This window comes from Octopus sinensis, linkage group LG2 (genome assembly GCF_006345805.1).
Source record: "Octopus sinensis linkage group LG2, ASM634580v1, whole genome shotgun sequence".
Classification (NCBI taxonomy): Eukaryota; Metazoa; Mollusca; class Cephalopoda; order Octopoda; family Octopodidae; genus Octopus; species Octopus sinensis.
In genome coordinates, this window is record NC_042998.1 from 39,054,057 (window position 1) to 39,074,819 (window position 20,763).

At 37.2% G+C, this 20,763-nt stretch overlaps 1 protein-coding gene across 2 annotated transcripts in view; it reads right to left on the minus strand.

Moving 5' to 3' along the window:
* Window positions 1-7,715: 7,715 nt before the first annotated feature.
* Window positions 7,716-20,763, minus strand: part of LOC115232553 (cadherin-23-like) — a 137,942-nt gene continuing 124,894 nt past the window's right edge. For both annotated transcript variants that reach the window (XM_029802496.2, XM_036512221.1), the window contains 4 exons: window positions 20,134-20,261; window positions 14,424-14,455; window positions 12,969-13,016; window positions 7,716-9,390 (listed from right to left, as the gene is read on the minus strand). In XM_029802496.2, the coding sequence (XP_029658356.1) occupies window positions 13,003-13,016; window positions 14,424-14,455; window positions 20,134-20,261 (174 nt within the window). In that variant the 3' untranslated portion in view covers window positions 7,716-9,390; window positions 12,969-13,002. The remainder of the gene's footprint in view (window positions 9,391-12,968; window positions 13,017-14,423; window positions 14,456-20,133; window positions 20,262-20,763) is intronic.

The window sequence follows — 20,763 nt, forward strand, 5'->3', positions numbered from 1 at the left end:
AGCAGACACAGGCGCCAGAAAGCGGATGTTAAAAAGAAACTTGACCTCCAGAAACTCAATGAACCAAAAACAAAAGAGACCCTCATTGCCAACCTTGCGAACCAGCTTGAACATCTACTTGCCTTATCCTTGGCCACACAAAACGGAAACACCAAGACTGGTTTGACAACAACAAGAGATCACCACCCCCCTCCAGGAGAAGAAAGAAGCCTTCACAGCCTGGCTCAACGATAAAGACTCCCAAGCCAAGCATGACCACCTCAAGAACATCAGAAGAAAGGTGCAGACTGAGCTGCGACAGATGAAAGACAAGTGGTGAGAAAACAAAGCTGCAGAATTACAGCAGTATGCAGACGAGCACAACTCCAAGAAGTTCTTTGCCGGCCTGAAAGATGCGTATGACACCACGCTAAATGCAATGGCACCTGTGCGCCCTGCCGATGGAACCCTGCTTGCTGAGAAGAGCGACAGCATACAGTGCTGGAGTGAACATTTCAGTCAGCTGCTAAACAGACCTTCCCAGATTGACCAGCAGGCCATCCAAGACATCCACAGCGCCCAGTCCTTGTGTTGTTTGATGACTCCCGAACACTGGCAGAAATCCAGAAGGCCATCAAGCATCTACATGTGGGGAAAGCACCTGGTCCTGACGGAATACCCCCAGAGATCTTCAAAGAGGGAAGGGAAGCTGTTGCCATCAACTTTACTGAGCTGATACAGTAGTTATGGGACGAAGGGTCAGTGCCGCAGGACTTCAAGAATGCCAACATCGTGCATCTGTACGAGAACAAGGGGAACAGAGCTTCATATGACAACCACAGAGGCATCTCATTGCTGAGCATCGCAGGAAAGATCATGGCCCGTGTTTTTTTTTAACCGCATCACACCACCTGCTTGACGACGTGGTCTCAGAGAGCCAGCGTGGATTTAGGAACAACAGGGGAACAATAGACATGGTCTTTGCAGTACGGCAGATACAAGAGAAGTGCCGAGAACAAAACCAGAATCTCTACATCCTCTTCGTGGACCTGACGAAGGCTTTTGACACTGTCAGCCGAGAGGCCCTGTGGGATATCTTGTCCAGGCTGGATTGTTCACCAAATCTCGTCAAGATCATCCAGTCATTTCATGATGGCATGATGGCTCACATCGTGGAAAACGGAGATGTCTCTGATCCATTCCCTGTCACCAATGGCGTGAAGCAAGGTTGAGTGATGGCTCCCACACTCTTCAGCCTCATGTTTGCCACGATGCTCTTCATATATATATATGTATGTATGTATGTGTATATATATAAATAAATATATGTATATATATATATATATATATGTATGTATATAAATATATGTATATATATATGTATGTATGTATGTATATATATGTATATGTATATATATATATATGTATATATATATGTATGTATATATATAAGTATGTATATATATATATATATATATAAGTATGTATATATGTATGTATGTATATATATATATGTGTGTGTGTGTGTGTGTGTGTGTATGTTGTATGTACATATTTATGTATATATATATATAAGTACATACATACATACATACATACATACATACATACATAATAAATAAATAAATAAATAAATAATAAATAAATAAATAAAGAAAGAAAGAAAGAAAGAAAGAAAGATGGCTGCCAGTTGTTCAGTAGTGGAATGTTGTTGTCCCTCATAAAATGGCATTATCCCAAGAGGTCTTCTTAAAAACAAACATTACAGCCGCACACACAACTGTGCTAAGCTACTCTCTGGACTTTCTCTGCCAAATAGTGAAGAAGTTTGCGTTAAGGACCATGTAGAGGGAAAAGTTTGAAAACTTTCTGTGTCCAGCTTCCACCTTACGAAATCGCACGTGTTGAATAATGGAAACAGTTTGAACTGGATTCTTGAGCTAAGATATAATATCTCTTGTTTATTTATTCATTTTACTGCTTTATTGGGGTTTTTTGGTTGATGTTATCATTGCTGTTATTATAGATATTGGTGATATTATTACTTTTGTTACTAGTAGTGTTATTAGTGTTATCATTATTATTATTATCATAGATATTGTTATTATTTCTCGCCGTTCAACTGTTTTTCGCTGCCGATATTTAAGACATTGTTTATGTAAACTTACATATAAACATTTATAAACACATCGTGGCTAAACTAAATATATTGTAAAAAAAAAATTCAAATCTAAATCGAATCCATTATATTACATTATATTGCATTGCTGTTGTAGTTTCCTTAATTCCTTCATGGGTTTTTTTTTTCTATTTACGAGTTCACCTGTCGTTTCATCAACCGATTAAGGCTTCTTATTTCTTTACTACCCACAAGGGGCTAAACACAGAGAGGACAGACAAAGGGATTAAGTCGGTTACATCGTCCCCAGTGCGTAACTGGTACTTATTTAATCGACCCCGAAAGGATGAAAGGCAAAGTCGACCTCGGCGGAATTTGAACTCAGAACGCAACGACAGACGAAATACCGATTAAGGCTTCTAATTTCTCTTCGACTTTTATCAACCCGTCTCTCATAGATCGATCTCTCTTCCCTCGATTACTGTTTTTATCGACGAAAACAAATATTAATCGCCCTCGCTCAAACTACTCTCTCTACTCTCCTCAACTATCCACATTCCGACATAGACTCATCTCTCCTCTCTCTCTTTTCTCCCTTTCTGTCCTCCCCTACTCTCTCTCTCCTACTCTCTGTTCTCCCCTACTCTCTCTTTCCATCTCCTCGCTTATCCACGTCCCGACATAGCATTCTCACCTATTCCCCCTTCCTATCTCCCTCCATCTCTCTCTGTCTCCTTTCTGCCCCCCACACACTTCCCCCCTCTCTCTCTCCCGCTCACTCCTCTTTCTTTTCTGTCCCTCCCCACCCTCAATCACTGCCTATCTGCTTCTTTCTCCCTCCCTTTCTTCCCCTCCTCACCTCTCTTCTGGAAATGGATCGGCATACAGCGAGCTACATAAGTGTTAGTGACCTTTTTAAATCCCAGAGACGCTGGCAGCAGGAGGAGGTCAGAACAATGCTCTTGGCATAGAAACTAGCAGAAGGAGCGCCACCTAATACTCTCATGGCAGACTCCCTGGAGAGTTTTGGTTTCCGCCGGACAATGGCACAAATTGAGAGGAAAAAGACCGAGCTCCTCCGATCTTACAACCTCATACTGCCGCACATTGAAATATTAAACAAAATAGTTCAAGTAGAGGAAAAGGAAAACGAAAATGAGAGGGAGGAAAGCAAAAACAAGGACAACACGGACCCAGAGAAGGACCAAAACAGAGTAGAGAAGAGACAAGTCAAAGGGGACAACTATGAGCCCAAGAAGAGTGTTGAAGCCGGACAAGGGAGTCCAAAGTCAAAGATGAGGACATATGAAGAGGAAAAGGACAACAACAGTAAATTGAAGCAAAAGGTAGCACAAGACAGAACAAAGATTCTAGAGAGACCGCAAGGTGAGAAAGGATGTAGACCACAAGTGGACACACACGGACAACAACATAGAACCTGTGGAGGCAAAGTGTCTAAAATGAAAAACAAACCAATTTGCAAGTTCTACAAAACAAGTACTTGCTGGTATGGAGATATGGGGATGGGCTGCAAATTTGCTCATCCCAACCCCAGGCACGCAGCCCTCGTCCTAATCACCCGAAGGCCAGGCAGAACAGATCACCACAGGACAAAAAGCACAAGACTCACAATACAATTACCACTGCCATGGAAGTATGCTGAAGATAAGTGCAAAACTCCTAGAGGGAAACAGACAACTGATGCAGTGCAGTTGGCAGCCACTCAACAGCCAGCTTTTTGGAAGTTACGCAAAAAATTGTGGAACAGCTGACCAGGCTTCACCAGACACCCGACATGCAAGGCACATACCAATACCTGCGTCCACCTCAAACAATAAAGGAACCAGTGTGGCCACCCCTGATACCTCCACGCACGCCGGACCTATGAACACCACCAACTCCCTGCTATTCACGCCAGAACTCTCTCTGAACATCAGGAGCCTTATAACACTCCACCGACGTAAAACGCAATACCTAAGAGACCTTGTGACATGTAACCAAGCAATATGTGTGTCACTAACAGAAACGCATCTAAATATGGATGTATCGGATGCCAAGGTACACATACCAGGGTATGTCGTGCTACAAACTGAAAGACGAGAAAGGTCTCATGGAGGAGTGGCAATGTACATCCGTGATGACGTCACGCCCATGGTACTCTTGTCGCACTCCAACACTGTATGTGATTCTCTGGTAGTACACATTAAACAGATGAGGATGGTAATACGTTCCGCATATCGCCCACCAGATGTGCCAGATCATGAGAACTCATTTGAAGAGAGCCTCCAAAAAATGAGAGATGTTCTGGCAAATCTCGACAATGATCTGCTCATACTTCTCTTAGGGGATTTCAATCTCCCTCATGTAAAATTGCCAGAGGGATGTCCCCCTTTCAAGTATGTCACTTCAAAATGGGAAGCATACAGTCTTTGCTTGACATCACTGACGCACTATAGAGCAGATGGTGCATCACCGCACAAGGGGAAAGAATATCCTGGACCTATGTTTCACAAACAGCTCAGCACACATACATGACGTGAAAGTGACTCTGTATTGACTGATGATACAATATGGACGGATTTTCGAAGTCCAATAATACTCTGCACACCTATTTGATTATGAAAATTTACAAACATACTTTCTCAGTGAAACTCAATATACCTACCATTATAAATAATACCAAATGTTCTTTTTCGGACTTTTCATAATGTGATACAAGTCTTTGGTGTAGCAATTGCATGCGGCTGAAGAGGGCTTTAAACCATCTGTTATGTCGATTATACATTGATGTAAGAATAAGTTGTTTTATAAAGCTTGAAACACGTGTACCGCGACATCCTTTGTGTTCTGGTTTTTATTTCATTTGATACATATATATATACACATATGTATTGTATATATGTATATATATATATGCATATATATATATATATACACATATATATATATATATATATATATACACATATATATTGCATATATGTATTGCATATATGTATATATATATATATGTATTGCATATGTGTATATATATGTATTGCATATGTGTATATATATGTATTGCATATATGTATATATACATATATGTATTGCATATATGTATATATACATATATGTATTTCATATATGTATATATACATATATATATGTATATATATGTGTGTATGTGTTTGACCAGCCATGCTACATGGCAGTGAAACATGGGCTTTGACTGCTGAGGACATGTGTAAGCTCGTAAGGATTGAAGCCAGAATGATCCGATGGATGTGTAATGTCAGTGTGCATACTTGACAGAGTGTAAGTACCTTGAGAGAAATGTTGGACCTAAGAAGCAGCAGATGTGGTGTGCAAGAGAGACGACTGGGCTGGTATGGTCTTGTGGCAAGAATGGATGAGGACAGCCGTGTGAAAAAGTGCCAGGGGCATAACCAGCCCACTTATGCATACCTTTTCCTTCTCTGGACACTAAAACTCTGCTTGCGAAGACCTGTTGAAGCAAGTGAAATCAAAATCAAATTCAATGACTTGCGTCCATGCTAGCAGGGTGCAAAGAGCACCATACAAGTGTGATCAATGACAGAGCGGCTAACCGACTTCCTCAGTACACTACAAGATAGGACCCCTCTCTCCCTGGTAATAAACTACAGTTATTTCTGTAGAATTTTTTTACTCAACAACACACGTGGATGGGTGAGGGAGAATACGAGATCTCATTCGTATGTTTTGAATTCGTTGGTACTGGTCATAGTTTGTCTGATACTACTTGAATTGGATAAGTAACGTTCAATTTTTTCAGTGCTCTCAAATTTAAAATCTTGAAATGCTGTGCTTAAGAGGAAAATGATTGGATGGAAATGTGATTTTTGCATTTTCATATCATTCTAATTCCAAAACATGTCCACAGGTAATCAAATAGCGAGTGAATTTCGTTGTTTTTTCTCTCTGTCTATGTGAACTGTTTTGAGTATATCTTGTCCGGGAGTTTCTTCTTATAGTAGAAGAAATAGCTAAGTTCTTTGGCTGCTATTTCTAAAGTTCGATACGTGGTGAAGCAAATTTTTTTTGCTGAACCCTAATTGTATTGTAATTATACTCATAATTATAAGAAATATATATATATATATATATATATATATATATATATATATATGATATACATACAGATATATTTACACACATAGACATATATATATTAGATATATATACATATATGTATATATATATATACACACACATAGACATATAGACATAGACATGTGTATATATGTGTATCCATATATACACATGTATATTCATATGTATACGTGTCTATACTTGTGTGTGTGTGTGTGTGTGTGCATATAGTAACAGAAAAGAATAAATTTCAATTATCTCCATGTGGTGAGTTGTAATGTAGGTAAGAAATTAAAGAAGGAAAATGCACACACTTTACATAGTTTTAATATATCTTGTCTTGTGTTTGTTGACCGGTTTCACTTTTGCTATTCATGACATTAAAATTTATTTAAATACGTGTTTTTTTAAACCTTTTGGTCCATGTTGTGTATGAAATTTGAGTGGATGGCACGTAAAATGCACCCACTACACTCACGGAGTGGTTGGCATTAGGAAGGGCATCCAGTTGTAGAAACACTGCCAGATCAGACTGGAGCTTGGTGTAGCCTTCTGGCTTCCCAGACCCCAGTCGAACCGTCCAACCCATGCCAGCATGGAAAACGGACGTTAAATGATGGTGGTGATGATGATGATTCAACAAGTAGAATAATCGAAGGGGAGGTTATTGGTTAACGTTATTTTGCGCACTTCATGTATTAAAGTGAATTTTTTGCCGAATTGACATGTTCATTCTGCAGTGTTTTAATAATATCAGTCACAGGATGCCAGTTATTGGATACCAAGGAAAATAACATTCGAAAAAAGTGGGTTACTAAGTCATTTTGAATGAGTGCAAGTTTTTTTTTTTATCATTTTGTCTCTCCCTTGTAGTAAATGTATCAGTTGGAAGTGTCAATAACAATTACTGTCAGTTTTGTAGGAAGGGGCGGGGTGATTGAGCAACATTTTAAAAAACTTATCCAAGTGTGTGGTATTCAGCAGTTTGTTTCCATTAATTAATGAAATTAAACGTTTTATTAGGAATAAATGGATAGCAGCAAAAGACCAAATGTTGCAGGAATTCGCTTCAGAAATTGTAAATATTGTAACAGAGCCTGGTTATACATTGAAACAAATAGCCCTTGATAGTTTTAGAAATTATTTTACAAATTTTTTACAGATTTCTGAAATATTAATTATCGTTTTTCAGATACGTTGATGAATCAGCGAAATTTGAAGGGAAAACATAGAAATGTAAAATGTAATTAGAAATTTTATTCACAAAAATAAAATACTGCCATAAGTTATCAAATTCTTGTAAGTCTTAATATTTCCTCTGTTATAATTTCTTCATTTTTAATTAGTATTTTATCAACAAAATAGAAAGATTTTACAAATATATAACAAGAATAATTCGGAGGCAAATTTATCAGTTTTAAAGAAAAAAGTTTACTAAAATACAAATATCTTAGTGTGAAAATCCATGAAGAAAATAGTTGAGGCTTTTTTTAATCTTTTTTTATTTTTGTTCTAATTAATTTTATTTTGTAATTTTTATGCTGTAGATTATGTCCTGGATTACTGGTTGTTTATGAGCTTGTATCTTCCTGCAGTCGTTACTTTTTCATAGGTTTAGTTCTTTGATTTATATAACCAGAGAATAGTGATGAGGCATTTCTGAGATGCTGTCTTATCTTGAGATCTATTGGTCTTAAGCTACAGAAACAGAACTTTATTCTTTTATTTTTCGTGAAAAGATTAATATTGTAATTTCCTGGTTATAATATGTGTTATTCATTATTCGTTTTTTTTTTTTTTTACAGCTGAAGTGAGAATGGTTATTAATGAATGTTTAGGAAAGGGTTTCCAATTCATTTGGAAAAAAATGAAACAATTCCTCCGAATCTTACAACGTGATCTTCATTTATTTATGACCCATGAATAAAATTAGTTGGTTTGAGCCACCAACTACTAACTTGGACAGGCCCGTGAAGGGATACGTTTGGGTGTTTGAAAAACCTATCCAAGTCGTCAGTTGTATTTTTCTTTGTAATATCAATTTCAAAGTTTGGCACAAGGCCAATAATTTCGAGACAGTAGGTAAGTCGATTACATTGACCCCAGTTAACAAATTTTATCGACCTTGAAATGATGAAAGGCAAAATCAACCTCGGTGGAATTTGGAAGATAGACGAATTGGCACTAAGCATTTTGCTTGGCATGCTAACAATTCTGTCAGCTTGCCGCTTTATCTCTCCTTATAACGTTGATTTTTCTCCTATCAATTGGCATAAGAGTGTTTGGAGAAAAATATCTTACAATATTTAGTTTTGATTCTGATTTCAAAGCCCTCCAATCTTGTCCTTCTTTGAAATACTGGATGAAATATAACCACCTTCCATTGATCAAATGTTAGAAATATCGATTTCTCACTTTAATATATTCAATTAAATATAAATTTCTGCTACACTGAGATGTGGAGTTGATTGACAACAGAGAGGGCTAGGAAATGCAGCACTGACTCAAGCAGGCTTTTAACACCCAACTTATTCTAAGCTCTCCAATCCAGCAGCTTCTTGTTTCTGCCTTTCATCTCCTTAACTCCATATGACTAAATCATTTGACAGTTGGAAACAATTCGTATCACGCCAACAAAGATTATATATCTATGGCTAAGATGCTGAACAACCTGTGTATGTAAATTTATATAAGGAATTACAAAATAGAAAAGGCATTTTTTTTTTATGGTGTGATAATTAGAAATGCATACACCGAACTAAATTCCATTTCTGTAAACCAACGCATATTTAGCATATGTTCATCACAGCAGGTCTAATCCTTTCTAATTTATTTCTATAACTGGTTAGATCACAATTATTTTGTGTGTGTGTAATGTTTTGTTTTCATTTTAAAACAACGTATACTTATTTACAAAGTAAATCGAAAGTTCAGGTGATTTGGCCTGCAAGCTAGTTAAAAGTGTTTGTTTAACCCTCACCAATACTTACTCAACCGCTTCCTGTTTCATCACAATTACTGGCCCTTTACATCTCAGAAACAAGTTGTTCTGAATTAAAGGTTGTAAGATCAGTTTGGCAAAATTAGTGAGATTTATTCACTTAAATAATTTTTCTGTTTTCCACATTTCTTTTAAAGAAACTCAAGTTGGTCGATAGTCACTCATATTTCATCCAAATCTGAAAATATATAATCATTATTTGAGATACGGAAAGTACAGAAAGCAGTTTTGAAAATGACAAATCACCTGCTTTGGATGGTTTGTCCAATGAATTTCATGATTATTTGCTAGACTTGTTGTTCAGTGATCTCTTGTCAAACATCGATCACAACTGGCAGCAAAAGAGGGTTTCCAATTCTGTGAGCTGGGTAACATTGGTGAAAAAGAATATCAACAATAGGGTTATTACAGAAAATTTCCAGCTCGTAACCTTCCTAAAAACAGAGTTTAAAGTTTTTGCTATGATGTTAGCAAAGAGGTTGGTGGTTGTCATAAGTGGATTGGTCAGAGACATTCCAACATGTATGATGCCCACTAGTCTTTGACAACATCTGCTTCATGTGAGGCAGATTGGAAGAGAAAAGTTAGTCGGGGGCTCATGCCTTTAGTATTCAAAGTGATTCGGGATTTGTGGGCTTCCTTGATTGGGCCCTGATTGGAGTTTCTCCTTTATCAAAATGAGATGAAGACATCATTGATGTTTTCACTGGCAATCCATCAGTGCCGTAGTCAGTGTGGTGGGCACATGACAAACACCATCCGATCCGATCGTGGCCGTCCGCCAGCCTCATCTAGCACCTGTGTCGGTGGCACATAAAAACACCATCCGAAGACCCGGCAAGACTAGTCAGGCCATAACCCATGGCCCCTACCTGGGTCGTAGTCAGTCCACCTGTGCATACCTTCCTTCTTGTGACACTTGTGAAGACCTGTTGAGGCAAGTGAAAATCAAAATCAAATCAAAACAAATCAAAATAGATGAACATCAATGGAATTTGTATCTTTGTGGTACCAGTGCCGGTGGCACGTGGCATATAAGAAAACCATCCGAACGTGGCCGTAGCCAGTACCGCATCGACTGGCCTCCGTGCTGTGGGCACGTAACAAGCACCTGGGGCACGTAACAAGCACCATCCGATCGTGGCCGTTTGCCAGCCTCATCTGGCACCTGTGTCGGTGGCACATAAAAACACCATCCGAGCGTGGCCGTCTGCCAGCCTCGTCTGGCACCTGTGTCGGTGGCACATAAAAACACCATCCGAGCGTGGCCGTCTGCCAGCCTCGTCTGGCACCTGTGTCGGTGGCACATAAAAACACCATCCGAGCGTGGCCGTCTGCCAGCCTCGTCTGGCACCTGTGTCGGTGGCACATAAAAACACCATCCGAGCGTGGCCGTCTGCCAGCCTCGTCTGGCACCTGTGTCGGTGGCACATAAAAACACCATCCGAGCGTGGCCGTCTGCCAGCCTCGTCTGGCACCTGTGTCGGTGGCACATAAAATCACCCACTACACTCTCGGAGTGGTTGGCGTTAGGAAGGGCATCCAGCTGTAGAAACACTGCCAGATCTGACTGGACTGGTGCAGCTTTCGGGCTCCCCAGACCCCAGTTGAACCGTCCAACCCATGCTAGCATGGAAAGCGGACGTTAAATGATGATGATGATGATGATGATTGTATACTTGGGTATATTTTTTTATCTAATTTCACTGTTTTTTTCCCTTTCTACCCTCTTCTTTGATGTAAGTTTCAAATTTTGTGCCCATAATAGAAAGGATTAGTCGTAGCAGAGTGTTTCCTTTTTAATAGTTCCTTTTTAATAGGCGTAGGAGTGGCTGTGTAGTAAGTAGCTTGTTTACGAACCACATGGTTCCGGGTTCAGTCCCACTGCGTGGCACCTTGGGCAAGTGTCTTCTACTATAGCCTCGGGCCGACCAAAGCCTTGTGAGTGGATTTGGTAGACGGAAACTGAATGAAGCCCGTCATATATATATATATCATCATCATCATCGTTTAGCGTCCGTTTTCCATGCTAGCATGGGTTGGACGGTTCTACTGGGGTCTGTGAAGCCAGAAGGCTTCATCAGGCCCAGTCAAATCTGGCAGTGTTTCTACGGCTGGATGCCCTTCATATATATATATATATATATATGTATGTTTGTGTTTGTCCCCCCTCCTCCAACATCGCTTGACAACCGATGCTTGTGTGTTTACGTCACTGTAACTTAGCGGTTCAGCAAAAGCGACCAATAGAATAAGTCCTAGGCTTAGAAAGAATAAGTCCTGGGGTCGATTTGCTCGACTAAAGGCGGTGCTCCAGCATGGCCACAGTCAAATGACTGAAACAAGTAAAATAAAATAAAATAAAATAGTTCCATTATAGATTATATTATGTAAATATTTCTCAAATTTTGGGTGACTTTTTCTGATTAATTTGCAATGTAAGATGAGCGGTAAGTTTAACTTTATTTTTCTAACTTACAAAGTGAAAAAATAGACATTCTGAACACAAACAAGAGCTCGTGTGCCCCAATTGGGCAAAATAAACTTGATTTTGCACAATAAATACTCAAAAACAAAACAACAAAGTGAAAATATTGAAGAGAACACTAACAATCTTGCACAAAATAGTGATAAGAGAAGTACTAGCAAAACTTCTGCAAATAACAATTTGTTGCATGGCAACAGTTCATATATGCAAGCGTTTTGCCTGCTGTATAAAGGAAGCAGTGCGTGTGTGTGTGCACTAGTACTTTTGCATTTGCTTTTAATAGCAGTGGTATTTTGAAACATGAACAAGCTGATCAAGAAGACATCTGACAAAATTTTGTGTGTAAAACAGATGCATCCCTACTGGACATTTTGTTGTTTTGTAGAAAAATAAAAATAATGAAAGTCACTTATGTATTACTGAGAATGGAGAGGTTTTCTTTGCGCTCAAGAAGGAGAAATCAGAGCAAGTCTAGGCTAATGTGTGGAGTGATATCTTACCCGTAGATTGAAGTAGAGCCACAGAAATTTGTGACTGAGAACGGCATGAGTTGGCTAAACCATACATTAATAAATTGGTGTCAGCCAACTGAAGTGGACTGAATAAGAGGATTACAGTCAAAGATATTGGCATTGTTGTTGAGTCTTGTTTTACCTTTATGAACATAGAGTAGAGAGGATTGCAGTGTTCTTTTGGTCTGTTGCATCTCAGTGGGAATGTGTGTCTTAAAGATACTGAAAATCAGAGACCACTAACTTTTCAAGAATGCACACAGAAGGGTGATGAGATTAGTAATGTCTATAATGCCAAGATGCCTAGTTTCTATACAGTTGGTAGCAAAAACCATTGAAGGGCCTTGTGCTCTCAAATCATTTTTGCTATCCTATGTGTAAGACAAACCCACAGGGACAAACAAAAACAGCAGCAGAATCACTTGGGCAAGTTCCAAAAATTGCTGCTATTTTCAAACCACTCTCAGTCGACAATTCAATATCACCAAAGTCTGACAAACCAGTCTCGATACTAGTGGCTGAGAGTGGGGGGGGGTGAGAGTCCTTTCTCCTGCTTATTTTCCATTATGACAGTTAGGGGAGGCAGAGAAGGGGATCGATCCACAGAGAAACTTTCATTATTCAACGTCAATAAAACAATTCTCAGTAACACCCTGGAATCCACTGAAACCACAGAAGACATTCCAATGTGTGATGTTGCACTTTGTCCAAAGGAATCACATCTCAAAAAACATTAAACATATTCACACCACTCACCCAAACAGTGCTTGATCATGGAAATGCTTCTGGATTAATTCAATAAACCTAGAATAGAAATAATTTCAAGACTTGTTAACAAACGAATAGCGAAATAACAAAAAAAGTAAATCATTTATTCAATTAAACTTTCTTTAATCATTACTTTAAAAAAAAAATAGAAATATTTATCAGTTTCATGGCCACAAACTGAATCCCAGTTTAACATCAGTTTCTTTATTTTATGTAATCCTCGTCAATACTCTGAGTTTAGCTCTAAGCAGGCCTTGCTATATTGAAGATTGATGGTCACTAAGTTGTTGTAACATTGTTTCAGTAGTTAACAGAATTAAATTCAGCTTCTCCTGTAGATAAAGTCTGGCAGAGACAAATTACGCCTGACAGATTGTGCTCTGCATACCATGTAAGACCAATGACTTCAGTGGTGACACTATTGTCAGGTGAGGCATAGTAAAACAAATCACTTAAATGTTTTGAAGAGAAATTGCAGTTCATAATTTTTATTGAATTCTTGCACAAAATGACAATATATCATTTTATGCAACAAAATCAACAACCGTGTGTGTGTGTGTATTATTCTAATCTCTAACTCAGGCCCGATCTTCAAAGTGCTGCCACACGGCTTAATAAAAGATATGTTTGGAATGGATGAATCTGACAAAAGATGCCACACTGAGAGTGGAAGACAGTCACGGCACTATAATGCAGGATTATGACAGAATTTGTTTGCTTCATTCGCGTAACGCTACATGGGAAGCTGGTAAAATCCTCTTATTTCTTCATAGATATTTTGGTACATTGAAACAGGCCCAGAAGCAAATATCGACAGTTTGATAGCCCATCAGCAGCCCCTAAGGAATATACTGAGTGTTTCATGTAAATGCAGATTGTCTCATAGGAAGGAATCTATGTTCTGGGGATAGCTCTGAGGATTAGACAGTACACTTATATAACTGACAATTTTAATGTTTTAATTAATGATACAACTTTTAGCACATATGGACTTCTCTATAACAAATTCACTTTATCAAAAAGCTTAAAGAAGATCTTTGACATAAGTGATGTAATTTCAATCAACCCCAACATCAGTTTATAAACCATAATTCATTATGATATAATGTTAACATTCCCATCAAAGAGAATTGTGAAGTATAGGTCAGTCACTCTGATGAAATTATAATGAAAAGTGTTTAGCAGAAATATTGAAAGTCAGCATTAGAAATTAATTATGAACTAATAAAATATAGAAACTCTGTCACATCTTTGGTGAATGTTATATCCTATAAAATTCTTTTTACAGACAAAAGAACACGTTTCTTTCTGGACACTCATCAATACTTTGAACACAGGAATTTCCTAATAGTTTCATTATAGGAATTTTCTTTTAAATGTTAAGGATGGTTTTAATTGTTGATATAAAAAAACTCTTAAATAATTGCTTTCATTTATACTCACTGGTTTTTTCTGTGTCCATGAAGTGCTTATGGCTGCAGAAAGAGAAAAAAATACGAATTGAAAACATAAATTTCATTCTTCCATTCGTATGTAATGAGAATTTGTGAAAACATTTGTAGGTATGTCGCTTCATCACAACCAAGCAGGCCACATAAGACAGGACCATCATATGCAAACAATGGCTATCTTCCCTTCCATGTCATACGGTATATATGATGTATCTATATTGTATACATCTATGTATATTATATACATATGTATATATGTTGATTCGCTAGCCTCTGCACGCATATTTTTTTCTCTCCTTCTTTCTGTGTTTTTTCTCTGTGTATCTTTCTGTTGAAGAGCGTAGGCTCGAAATGTTAAAGACTTGTTTTATTTATATTTCCTGAGCGCCATACTAATACAATTGTTTGTTTGTATTCCACCTGCTTTCGTCTTTTGTTTATTTCCTTAAACCTGCCTTCGTCTTTTGTCTATTTTCATAAAGCTTCCCATTATATATATATATATATTGTATATATTATAAATTCTGTCTATATATTCTATAAATTATATACATTATGTCTCTATATTATATTATTATATTATGCCGCAAAGGCATTTATTTCAAAATACACCAGCTAAGATAAGTTAAACTGTCTAAAGTCGTAAGACACCCACTGTTTTTGTCCTGTTATTACTATTCTTGTTTTTTGTATTTATATTCGTGTGGCATCGTCCGTTTTTCTGTCCTTGTTTCCTATACATTCGATCCTTTTTCCAAGAAATCTAATGCTCGCAGCTTAGATTTTCCTTGGGGTTAGCCGGATCGGAGCGATATCAGGATTAATCAGCCGAAATTGCTAGGATGATCCGGTTCCTGACTGAAGATTAGAGGCTTCGAATGACCCGTCCGTTTTTTGTGTCGTCTCTTTGTGTGTTTTGCGTTCTTGTCCCATTTTGTATTTTTATATATAATTTTTATACATATATATACATATATTACATATAACTATTCTAACTATATATTATAAGTAATACATTTTTTTCTCTCTAGTTTCAGCTCAGAGCTGCGGCCATGCTGATGCACCACCGTTTTGCTACACTGTGATTACTGAGAGCCTCCTCTAATATGTAGCTACTCTCATTTGCACCTCTTGCCGTAAGGTAGGTTCATCTGGGACTCTTGACAAGAAGAGGTCCAGCTTTGATTTAAAAACCCCTACATCTACTTTGTGCAAGTTCCTGAGACTCTTTGAGAGAATATTAAAAAGCTGTGAGCCCTTGAAACCCAGGAGTTTGCAGCAACTGGTCCTGAAGCATGATGGCATTGCTGGGACCTATGGCACTATGCAGTGTCATCCCCGTTCTGGCATTGGTGTAGCTTTCAATGCCAAAATTTGGCACAATTCCGTCCAGATATATATTACTGCATACCTCTCCCGTCTTCTCTCCAGGGAGTAGAGTCTTAGCTGTTTCAACCTCTCCCAGTAGCTGAGCTTTTGCAAAGAGACGATCTTCTTTGTGAATCTTCTCTGGATTGCTTCAAGATTCAGGGTTAATTTCACATTGGTGGGTGACCATAGCTGTGAGCAGAAATCGAGGTGGCCAAGGAAGAATGTCTGCCAGAGGACCATCATGGTTTCCTTATCTCTGGTTCTGAATGTTCTTAGGATCCATCCAGCCAGTCATCTGCACTTTGTTGCCATCCTGGTAATGTGCACTTGGAAAGAGGTATCATCACTCATGTCGATACCCAGGTCCCTCACTGACTTAGGCTCTGGGATTGAAATTCCCTGTGGACCGGTGTACCCTGTAAGTTTAATATTCAGTTTTGGATGCTGGTAGCACAGGGCTTGGAATGTTTCAGCATTAAACTGCATATTATTATCCACATATATCTGTGTGTGTGTGTGTGTGTGTGTATGTATGTATGTATATATATTATATATGTATATATATATATTATATATGTATATATATGTATGTGTGTATGTATGTATGTATATATATTATATATGTATATATATGTATGTGTGTATATTATATATGTATGTATGTATATTATATATGTATGTATGTATATTATATATGTATGTATGTATATTATATATGTATGTATGTATATTGTATATTATATATGTATATATATATATGTATGTATATTGTATATTTAAAAAGAAAAGAAGCAAAAGAAAAAACTTGAAAAATCTAAAATCATTTTTTAAAAAATGTTTTTGTTTTGTTAGAGTTGATCTACGATGAAAAACATTCCAACCATGACCAGCCCATCTATCACTCAGTCATAATGTATTTCTTAATACATTAATGTGTTATTTTTCAGTAACTTTTTCTTTATGATACATTGGACAACGAAATATATAATTACTGGTACTGCAACATTTCTCATTTAAAGTTTAGACAAAACATTTTAAAGTGAAACGTTATCCAAATAATCTGTTGTACATCCCTTTTAGATCCATGTCTCTGAGGTGTTCTTAGCTTTTTCTGAAGACCAGTTACAGGTGATGCAAGCAAGCCTTGGCTGCTATTCACAGCTGATTGAGCATCTTTATAATGAATGCAGCTATATAGTGAAGGATGGAATTATATTGAAATATCACCTTTTTGAACCCTTTCGCTACCAACCCGGCTGAAACTGCTTCTGGCTCTGAGTACAAATGTCTTGTTTTCACAAGTTTAGAATTAAAATCTTCCACCAAACCTTAGTCACAATTTATGTAGCTGAATGATAACTAAGTTATTTTACTAAATTCTTTGTTATATTTAAAGTAATTGAAAGAAACCTGACAGAGCATCTCAAAACAAATACAGTAACGAAAGGGTTAAAAAACAAGACAGTGGCCCAGTGGATAAGGGGGGGGGTTACAAACAAGACAGTGGGGGTAGATGGAGGTTTCAATCCCAGGTAGGGATTGTGATGTGGTATCTCATTTAGTTTTATTTTTTTCTGTAAATGGTGAAGGGAGAAAAAAAATATTTTTGCAAAGAGCCTCAGGCTAAGATTGAACCTTTGTTAAAGAGGTCTGTGTATTGCTGTGTCCATGTCTTTACCCACAAGACCATTGAGACAACAGCAATAACTAGTGTGAAAATGATATATTTAAACCTATCAGACTAATGTAATAAATAACCAATCATTAGAATAGATTTAAATATCTCTTATTTTGTGGGTGTTTGGTTACAGACAAGACAGTGAGGTAGATGGAGGTTTCAGTCTCAGGTAGGGATTGTGATATGATCTCATTTAGTTTTATTTTTCTCTAGAGATGTGTTAAAAGGGCAAAGGAAAAAAAAAAAAACACTCAATCAGTAGAGGCCATGGGCATCTTTCTCACAGGCCCATTGAGACAATAGCAATAGCTAGTTTGAAAATGATATATTTAAATCTTATATAGCATTTGAAGTGGTGGTGGTGTTCATAGTTTTCTGTGACTTTAGTAATATTTGAGGGGAGAAGTGAAATGCTACCTGATCCAGGAATTGATCTCACAGCCTTAATGATTATAAGCTGAACATCCTAACCGCAAGGCCGTGCACCTTCATGGCAAAGTCAGTAGAGTGATGGGTTGATTTCCATTTATGTCCTGTCAAGTCCAGCTTAGCCTTTCATTCTTCTGGGGTCAATAAAATAAAGTATGGGCAGTGACTGCTGAGGACATGCATAAGCTCGCAAGGAATGAATCCAGTATGATCCCATGGATGTGTGATGTCAGAGTGCATACTCGACAGAGTTTAAGTACCTTGAGAGAAAAGTTGGACCTAAGAAGCATCAGATGTAGTGTGCAAGAGAGATGACTATTCTTATTCTAGCAGCTACACTTTCAGAGCACCCACCCCTGCTACTGACTTGGTCACCTAGGTAACGGAAGCTATCAACTACATCTAGTTTTTCTCCTTGAAATGTGGCAGAAGTTGTTCTCTACATATTTTCAGTGTTTATAGCACCTGAGCATTTGCCACATACAAAAACTATCTTCCCAGTTAGCCTTCCTTTGATATTGCTGCATCTCTTATGTGTCCATAGCTTACACTGGGTACATCTTATAGAGTTTCTACCTACACCTTTTTCTACAGATCGAGGAGGGTCATCTACCTAAGGGATTTGTGGTTTGCCTGCCTTCCTACTTATTAGGGCTTTGGTTTTAGCTAGGTTGACTCTAAGGCCCTTCGATTCTAATCCTTGTTTCCACACCTGAAACTTCTCCTCTAGTTCTGATTGTGACTCAGCAATTAGAGCAAGGTCATCAGCATAGAGGAACTCCCAGGGACCTCCTGTCTAGAATTCCTCCGTTATTGCCTGGAGGATTATGATAAATAGGAGGGGGCTGAGGACTGAACCTTGGTGAACCCCTACACCTACCCGGAATTCTTCACTGTACTCGTTACATATATATATATATATATATATTATATATATATATATGCATACACACATGCATACACGTACACACACATGTACACATATGCATACACAATATATGTAATATATACATATATATATATGTGTATGTATGTATGTGTACATATTTGTGTGTGTATGTGTATTTGTGTGTACGTGTGTGTGTGTGTGTATGTATCCATATGTATATGTGCGTATGTATGTATGTCTGTATGTATCTATGTGTTTGTACGTGTGTGTATGAGTATGTGTGTTTGTATGTGCATATATGTTTGTACATGTTTGTGTGTATGTATATATGTGAATGTATGAATGTGTGTGTGTTTGCATGCATATGTGTGTGTGTTTGCATGCTTATGTGTGTATGTTTGTATGTGTGTACGTTTGTGTGTGTGTATGCTTGTGTGTATGTTTGTGCGTGTTTGTGTGCGTATATATGTGTACGGTTTTGTGTGAATATTTGTGTGTGTATGTATGCGTGTGTATGTTTGTGTATGTAAGTTTGTGTGTGTGTGTGTCTATGTGTATGTATGTGTGTGGGTATGTTTGAGTTTGTGTGTATGTTTGTGTGCTTGGGTTTGCTTGTTTGTGTGTACGTTTGTTTGTGCGTGTACGTATGTGTGTGTTTGTGTGTGTGTGTTTGTATGTATGTTTGTGTGTGTTTGTATGTATGTTTGTATGTATGTTTGTGTGTGTGTGTAGATGCAAAAACCATGCCAAAAGTGAGACACTGGAGCAGCCAGTGTCCTATGATTCCTTGTATTGTGTTGAAAGCTTCCCCTGTGCTAGCATGGAAAGAAAACAAAACGATGCTGATGATGATGAGGATTACATCTAATTGAAATTGTTTTTAAAAAATCATTTTTTTTTTAAATCTGATTATGCCTACTTGGATCAGAAAGTAATAACTCTAGATATAAGAATATCTCTTGAACATAACATTGTGATTCATGATTTTTGTTGCACCTAATGTACATAAAAATGTAAAATATACAAGAAATTCAGGTATGTTTATCATATTTCGTCACTGGGTGACACGAAAGCTATGGTTTCTGATAAATTTCTATAATTTATGTATGTATGTATATATATATATATATAATGATTTCACAAGCTCAGGGAGTAAGGCGAAAGGATGAAAGGCAAAGTCACCCTCGAGGGAATTTGAACTCAGAACATAAGGAGAAACAAAACGCCATTAAACATTTTGTCTGGCTTGATAAAACGATTCTAACAGCTTGCTGCCGTAATATACATGTGTAATTGACATCATTGGTAAAAGAGGTAAATCGGAGAGGTACTTACTCTTTATAAAGCAGGTACAGAGCAACAATGAGGATGATACAGCATATGAAAATGAATATTGCAAATGCTACCAGCACCCACCACATAGGTGACCAGCTGCTAACACGTGTCGTCTCAGGTTTGCAAGACTGGAAATAACAATAAAATATCCCCCTCAGTATGTATATTTAATATATGTATATTTAATATATATATATATATAAATATATATGTATATATATATTATAATAATAATAAAATTAGGGAGTATAACTCCAAATTTACAGGGAAAAATTCAATTTAGTATTAAATCAAATTTCACAGTATAAATATATAAAATATGAATTAGAGATAAAACCACTATTATGCAACTCAAACAGTGATAGACATAAACCAATACATAAATAACAAATAATATATATTTTTTTTTTAAATATATAACTTATAACTAGATCTCAAAAAGTATAAAATGAATGATAAATAAATAAGTAAAAACACTACATACTAATTCATATTTTTTATATATATATATATATATATATATATATTAAGAGACAGAGAAAGAGATATTGATATACAAATATACAAACAAATAGATTGATAGATATTAATATTCAAATTGATATCAATATATGTGGGTATATTGATATA